At 36.5% G+C, this 8,534-nt stretch overlaps 1 protein-coding gene across 1 annotated transcript in view; it reads right to left on the bottom strand.

Moving 5' to 3' along the window:
- AKAP11 (A kinase (PRKA) anchor protein 11) overlaps nucleotides 1-8,534 on the bottom strand; it is a 61,095-nt gene that overhangs the window by 11,852 nt on the left and 40,709 nt on the right. The window contains exons 8-10 of the mRNA XM_014549743.1: nucleotides 8,199-8,354; nucleotides 2,535-2,618; nucleotides 1,708-1,754 (exon numbers count right to left, since the gene is read on the bottom strand). Coding sequence (XP_014405229.1) covers nucleotides 1,708-1,754; nucleotides 2,535-2,618; nucleotides 8,199-8,354 — 287 coding nt within the window. The remainder of the gene's footprint in view (nucleotides 1-1,707; nucleotides 1,755-2,534; nucleotides 2,619-8,198; nucleotides 8,355-8,534) is intronic.

Here is an 8,534-nt window from a genome sequence, read left to right as displayed (position 1 = left end):
AAGGTACATGCCCTTGACCGGAATCGAACCTGGGACCCTTGAGTCCACAGGCCGATGCTCTATCAACTGAGCCAAACTGGTTAGGGCAATTAATTCCCTTTTAATGTGCACGAATTTCGTGCACCGGGCTACTAGTGATAACATAAAAAATCACTGGTTCAAAACCAAGCACTATATCTCAAACAGTATGAATCTTTTTATGTTCCATCCTAGAGAAGACATATTGGTATTTTCATAATTAAGGAAAAATAAGATGGGGGTTGGGGGGAGTCAACAACCATCTAAATACAATAAAAATTCAGCTTCACCCTAAGCTGGTTTGGTTCAGTGGATAGAGCATCAGCCTACGGACTGAAGGGTCCCAGGTTCGATTCCAGTCAAGGGCACATGCCAGATAGTGGGCTCAATCCCCAGTTGGGGACATGCAGGAGACAGCCAATCAATGACTCTCTCATCACTGATATTTCTATCACTCTCTCCCCTCTCCCTTCCTCTCTAAAATCAATAAATATATATATATATTTTTAAAAAATTCAGCTTCAATGTGAACCATTTTTAGATTCATTCAGACAGTCTAAGATATTTAAATTAGGGATTACAAATCATAGCCCAGAACTCTGTAACCAATTGTATCTGTTATTAACATATTCAGAACTATGTTCATTAAAGGAAGAATTGAGTATTTTCTTCAAATACATGTATGTGAGTGTAGTACTGGAATTTGGGAAGACATGTGAAGAGGGAATATGATTTATGTGAGATTGTCATTAAACACTAATTCTAGAAGTTACTTGTTTGAAAGGAAAAAACTATGACATACGCTATAGTTATAATAAATAATATGAGTAAGGAATTTATTTTGAAAAAGATAATTATATAGAGTTGATCATGAATTTCCCTCACAAGTAACTGAATCATTCTTTTAAAGCAACTCAGTCTTTATATCAATGGGTACCTCATTAGTTTAGCAATCAAATAATACAAACTGCTCAACAAAAGGCCTGACATTGGATAAATTAAAGAATACCCTGATTTATAATGTAAATACCCTTATTTGTAATGGCCAAGAGCCTAACTGATGAAATGAACAAATACAAAAATTAAAGACTCTTCTAGAGAACCTTCTAAAAAAGCATGGCCCTGCCATTGTGGCTCAGTGGTTGAGTGTCAACCTATGAACCAGAGGTCATGGTTAGATTCCTAATCTGGGTGCATGCCTGGGTTGTGGGCTCAATCCCCAGTAGGGGGGCATGCAGGAGGCAGCCGATCAATGAATCTCTCTCATCATCCCTCTCTGAAATCAATAAAAATATCCTATATAATCAAAGGGTAACATACAAATTGACCAAACAGTGGAACGACTGGTCGCTATGAAGTGCACTGACCACCAGGGGGCAGACGCTCAATGCAGGAGCTGCCTCCTGGTGGTCATTGCACTCCCACACAGGGAGCACCGCTCAGCTCAAAGCTGGGCTGATGGCTGGCGAGCGCAGGGGCCCGCCTCTGCAGCAGCGCTAAGGATGTCCATGGGGAGCAGGCCTAAGCTGTCAGTCAGACATCCCCTAAGGGCTTCCCAGACTGCAAAAGGGCGCAGGCCGAGCTGAGGGCACCCCCCGCCCCCCGAGTGCATGAATGTCGTGCACCAGGCTTCTAGTATTAAAATAAAACAAAACATGCAAACACTTTGAAAAACAAATTGTCAATTACCTTCTATGTCATCCACATGCTCTTCGTCTTTATCATCTGGCCCATCACTTTTCGAATAAAAGAACAGAAGCAGTTAAACAAAAAAGCTTTAATAATGGTATTAAAACCAATTCTTGAAATGTGGTAAAGAATGAATGTTACAATATGATGTGTGATATTTAAAAGGGGGAGAAATGACAATAAAAAAGGAAGCTTTGCTTCTCACATCATTTCATGTTAAAATATGAATTGCAAATGATGCCTAGATAAGTTATCGTAACCTAGAAGTTCTACCTGACCATGATATATAGAACACCAAGTAATTTCATAATAAAATTTAATTTAAAATAATTTGAAGCCAAAATATTCTACCAATTTGGTTTTAGATAACACAGCATTTGAATATCATAGAATGCCACAAATTATTATTTATTAATGCTTCTGCTGATGCCGTTTATATATTTTTAACATAGTAAGAACACATTTTTCTTATGTATCAAATAAAACTATATATAAAAAAAACAAAGGACAAAACAAAAACAACAAAAAAAACAGAAATCCTGTAGGAAGCAAGCTCTTTTTAATGAAATAATAATTGGTAGAATGAAAAATAGCAAGCAGAGCAATACATGCATAAAAGTAATACATTTTGCAATTAGATGTCAATCATATCTTAGCATAGTAGAATTTTTTCATTAGATGTAATTTATCAAGCAGAATCATGTCAAAAATAGGAGAAAAGCAGCTTGATACATATTGGCATTGTAACCCACATTGTTTTAAGAATATGGCATCATGCATTAGTGGTGAAAGACTCATCAGTTTTTAAGTTTCTGGACTGGACCAACCTGTCTGATGTTGGAAAGGATAAATTGTCCTCATACAAATCTCCTTCTAAACCAAGACTGCTCCAGCTACTGCTGTTACCATTACTGCCAGAGGAAGAAAAGAACAGAGCTGAACTAGAAAATGAATAGTAAAGACGATCATGGTTTTCCTTGGAACAGCTTCTGTCAAGTGTTAACTGTGGCTGTTCTGAAACTGCCACAGTGGAGTGCAGCATCCACAGGGGTCAAGAGGCCCACACTGCTACTGCAAAAGGTACCTGTCAGCTTCAGAGATCTGGGTGTTTTCCTACTTGTCCTCAAGAGATCATAACAATTATTCTAAATGTATATTTATTTTACAGATTATGACAACAAAATGTCTTTAAAAGCAGCAAATGAATGCATGAAGTTTTACAATTAAATTAAGTATATGTCAAGTTTTAAAGGCTAATACTCTTCAGTTTGGAATAAGAATGTTAACATTCTCTCAGGTCTTTAGATAGTGCAAACAGTGATAGACTTGGGGGGTAAGGGAGGTAGACACCGAAACATAGTCCCAAAGAGACCTTTTTTTCAACTACTTGGAAAAAACAAGTATTCTTATTATGTCATTACCTTCATTTCATATATTACATATAATTCAGTAGGTGGCAAATAACATACATTTTCTTCAGAATATTGACTAACCAAGGCTTATTCAAGCATTTCACTTGTCTGGTTGGCCAGTCACTAATTCCACACAGATAACAACTTATTTTAAGCCAATCAAAAGAAGAAAGCAACTATATTCTAAAATTGCAACAAAGCAATAAAAAACAAAAAGCAACTGTGTTCAGAAACAAAACTAAATTCAATCTTTCAGATTAACACCTAAACATGCAATTTTTAAAAATTCTAATCAAAATAATTAGTAAGCACATTAGTTTGCAGTGAAAGCAGCTATATTTCCCCATATTAGGCTAAGCAATTATAAAAGTTAATATTTATATAAACCAAAATTTTGGTTTTAAAAAATGAGTTAACATTAAATAATTTCATAGGCATCAGTAAATGTTGACAAAGTTACTAGAAAAAGGAAGATTATTTAAAAGTTCTAAGTAGTTTCCAAGCAATCTCAAATAATTTACATATCCATGTTTACTTTACCACTAACAAATTGTGACAAACTATAATGTATTAGAGAATAAAAGTTAAAACGGAGCAGTAGCTTTTCACATATATTCAAACAAACATAGCTCTATCATAAAACTATTAAAACAAGCAGAATCTTGCCCATGTAGTCTGTCCAACAAACCAACACTGAGAAAATACAGAAATAGAGTGAACAGAGAGCTACTAGCCAGAGAAATTAATGATCTCAAACACTGTATTTACTTCTAGTAACAGAATGATTAGCTAAACAAAAAAATTTACAAACTTTTTACCCATACACTAATGATTCCCCCACTTAATAAAAATCAATCATCTAAGTATTAGATGAACATGAAAATACCAGCTAAAATATTGTCAAACTCCCTCTATCTAACCTCATTCCCCCTTCCATGTTGCCCCTTAAAGTAGAGATTTGAAGTCCGTTATTTACAAAATGCCACTTATAACTAGAATGGCCATGTATTTTTCACCTCACCAGGGCACTTCTGAAAATGAAAGACGTCACCAACAATAATTACACCAGAACAGAAATAAACCAGGACTGTCCTGAGCAAACTGGGAGGTATGATCATCCTATGTTAACCACACATAAAACAACTTCATTTCTTCACTTAAAATCTTTTCATTTCATTCCTGAACACTGTCCTGCTTCCATCATTTTCTTTTATGTCTTTTCATTTTTCCTATGTTAAAGACAGGCATTTGCAAACCACTGGTAGTTATCTAAAAAATTTGGCAAGTCCAGCCCCATCTCTTACCTAAATCTACTACAACTTAACTTTAAATATATATATCTTAATTGATTTCAGAGACAAAGGGAGAGGGAAAGAGAGATAGAAACATCAATGATGACAGAGAATCATTGACAGGCTGCCTCCTGCACGTCCCCTAATGGGGATCAAGCCCACAACCCAGGCATGTGCTCCCAACTGGAATCGAACCTGGGACCCTTCAGTCCGCAGGCTGACGCTCTATCCACTGAGCCAAACCAGCTAGGGCTAAAACTCAACTTTTAAGAAATTCACAAAACAGCCCTGGCCAGTTTTTCTCAGTTGTTAGAGTGCTAGCCTATGCACCAAAGGGTCAAGGGTTTGATGCCCCGTCAAGGGCACGTACCTCTGTTGCAGGTTCAACCCCAGAACCTGGTAGGGGATCAAGCAGGAGGCAACCAATCAATGTGTCTCTCTCACGTCAATGTTTTTCTCCTCCACTCTGTCTAAAAATCAGTGGAGGGACAAAATTCACAAACTGCTGAAATACTTGAGATTCACTTACATAGACCAGTTCTCTTTCTGATCTAATCATTATACATTCCTCCTAAACACTTGTGAACTTTTGAGATTATTGTTTCTTTTTTAACTGGTGCCCTCTATGGAACTTCCTACTTAGAGGGAAAATGCAAGTTTGTCCAAATCTCTGAAGTCTTTAATCTCCTACCTTGATCTCTGTACCAGAAAATAACAGTGCCTACAGCACATGTCATCAAAAGATGAAACATGAAAAGCCATATTATCTTACATGTGTTCTCTGAACCTCCTGCATTAAAATTATCTGAGGGTCTTATCAAGCATGCAGTATCTTGGGACCCTCTAATGACCTAGGGAATCAATCTCTGGGACATGAGACCCTGAAAATTGTATGTCCAACAAGCCTGGATGCGTCCCACTACCTTTCTTTGTGCTGAACCTTAATGCCACAAAGCATAATAGTTCTTAAGACTGTGGTAGATTAAACTACAGAAGTTTTTCTGACAAAATGCTATCAGGCCAAACTATCCCCATCCTGAATTCAAATAATTAATTTTCTGAACCGACTTGGATTTATCCGTATTAAATATACTTATTTTAGCCTCAGCCTAATTTGGTCTTTTTAAACCTTGATTGTTAATGGAATTATCTTTCATCCTAATTTTTAAAAAATTTTACTGAATGTATTGGGGTGACATTGGTTAATAAAATTATATCGGTTTCAAGTGTACAATTGTATAATACTTCATCTGCATTTTGTATTGTGTGTTCACCACCCCAAGTCTTCTGTCACCATTCATTTCCCCTTTACCCTCTTCTACCTCCCGCTCTGGTAATCACCATATTGTTTTCTGTGTCTATGAACTGTTTTTTTTTCTTTGTTAATCCCTTCACCTTTTTCACCCACCCTCCCAACACCCTTCCCTCTGATCGCTGTCAGTCTGTTCTCTGTAACTATGAGTCTGTTTCTAGTTTGTTATTTTATTTTTTTCATTGGATTCCACATATAAGTGTAATCATATGGTATTTGTCTTTCTCTGACTGGCTTATTTCACTTAGTATAATACTCTCCAGGTCCATTCATGCTGTTACAAAAGGTAGGATTTCCCTTTTTACGGTCAGGTAGTATTCCATTGTGTAAATGTACCGCTGATTTTTTATCTGCTCATCTCCTGATGAGCTGCTTCCAAACCTTGGCTATTGTAAATAATGCTGCAATGAACATAAGGGTGCATATATTCTTTCCAATTAGTGTTTCAGATTTCTTCAGATATATTCCCAGAATCACTGGGTCATAAGGCAGTTCCATTTTTAATTATTTGAGGAAACTCTATACTGTTTTCCATAGTAGCTGCACCAAACTGCATTCCCACAAACAGTGCACCAGGGTTTCCTTTTCTCCACATCCTCACCAACACTTGCTGATTTACTGTTTTCATCTTCGTTTTGAGTCATTCAGAAATGAGTATTACTTATCACCAATAAAATAATGCTGTATAGGACAGAACCAAGAACAGAGCATGGTAGATGTCTCCCTCTTTTCATTAAACTAGGTAACATTCCACATAGAGCTGTTCAACTGGCTACAATCCTCTTAATGCCACTAGCCTCTAATCCTAGTTTTCCCATTTTAACACCGGGATTTCCTAAGCAATGTCAACTCTCACTGAAACTCTAAAAGCCTATATCTCTCAAAGATGAGAGAAAAATTTAAGTGTTCATATTCTAGTCTAGATAAAGTTATGGAAAAGAGCCAAATGATGATGTGTGATTATCACCCCCACTTCCTACCCCCAGTTTTAAAAACTGCCATTTTTGGGTCTAGATTTTAAGAAATATTGAAGATTTACAACTACATTTTAAGAAACTATGATAAAATAGATATTTTGTAAAAATACTAACACTTACTAGCTAATCCAAGCATCAAACAAAGTACTCTGAAATGATGATCTGTTTTAACAAGTGATAGCTATTTCCTTTCTTATGCTCCCTCATCCCCTCCTCTAATAGTCTGCTTACCTCCCACTCCTCAAGGCTCTGTTCACCTAGAGCCTCACAGGGTCCTTTCCACATATGCCCAAAATTGGAAGTATGTATGCTGAGAATCCTCTCCACTCCCTAGACTCAGCTATAGATGGTATTTATCATTTCCAATTGTCAATTAATTTGGATAAAGATTTTATGAAATTTTATTGGTTAGAAAATGCCTGTATAGAGTTATACATATAAGAAACAACTGTATCACAATTAATAAAATATTCCATAACTTATTCAAAATAAAGTTAATTAAGAAAAGTTATATATGAGGTAGGTGCCTCTGCTATACCAAACAATTTATAATGAGTTTATGTATTTCAGTCATTCGAGTATAAATGATCTGGATCATTTTTTTCCTGAGTAGCAGGATAAGTAAGGAACCTTTCCTCCCAAAAAACATACTATCTAAACTAATCCCTGTGAAATTACAGGCCATTTTTATGTCTCTTACAGATAACTGTCCTTTTTCCTATCCTCAAACAGCTATTTTTAACTGGCATGCCACAATAATTTTTTAAAAAATGTAATACCTGACTATTTAGTCAGGGGCACTGACCTCTTTTCCCTTAGATTGTCAAATTAAAAACTGACAACAGCCACACAACAATACCAGTACCTGTCTGGTGTGAATGAATCAAAAGTATACCTGTTTTTTTTTTTTGTCAGATTGGCAAAAAATATGTTTTTTGGTGTGCTACAGAATTTTAGTAATTACTGTATGTGTGCCATGAGATGAAAAAGGTTGAAAATCGCTGCTCTACAGAAAAAAAAGTACTCTCTTCAAAGTAAGAAAAAAAAAGTTTTTCCTCAAAAATTCATTAAAAGTCCAGGTAAAGCCTAAAAGGGTATAAAATTAAATGTATGTAACATTTTCAAATCAACTATTGGCACATCCAGAGAAAATTAGCTGGGCTAATTATTATCCTATATAATAAAAGCCTATTATGCAAATTGTCCCCTTGACCAGGAGTTCGACCAGGGGGTGGGGCCAGCGGCCGGGGGAAGGGAGATGCCCCCAGCTGGCAGCCACTAGGAACCCTACCCATGCACGGATTTCGTGCACTGGGCCTTTAGTATTTAATAAATGTCAAAAAACCATTAGAAATATATTGCAAATAATAAAATACATTTTGAAAATAATGACAGATTCTCAAATTCAGAATTTTAAATAATACTCAATGCAAACTAATAGCTCACTTCATAGGTCTGAGGATCTAAACTATGCTATTACATGTAAAGTTTTAGTTACCTTTCACTTAGATGATGAAAACTGCTGCTTTCATCCTGGTGTTCATCTTCGAAACTTAAATTGGACCAACTACCAGTGCTGTCATCACCAATACTGAGATTCATCTGCTGGCTACCAAAAGACTCAGTTGACTGAAAGTCTTCTGTTTCTTTTGGACTAAAATAAATGAATAAATGAATGAGTGCCAAAAGCATCAGGTTCTGAACTACCTATATATATAAAAAGCCAGCGACCAGAACGCCAGAACGACCAGAATGCCGGGTCACTATTATGACGACCACTGTGACCAGCCCAATAGGGGGTGGGGCTGGGTGGCCAACCTCTCGTGGCCCCTCC

The sequence above is a fragment of the Myotis brandtii genome, unplaced genomic scaffold (genome assembly GCF_000412655.1).
Source record: "Myotis brandtii unplaced genomic scaffold, ASM41265v1 scaffold569, whole genome shotgun sequence".
In the NCBI taxonomy this organism is placed as follows: domain Eukaryota; kingdom Metazoa; phylum Chordata; class Mammalia; order Chiroptera; family Vespertilionidae; genus Myotis; species Myotis brandtii.
This window is presented reverse-complemented; position numbering and strand designations above follow the sequence as displayed.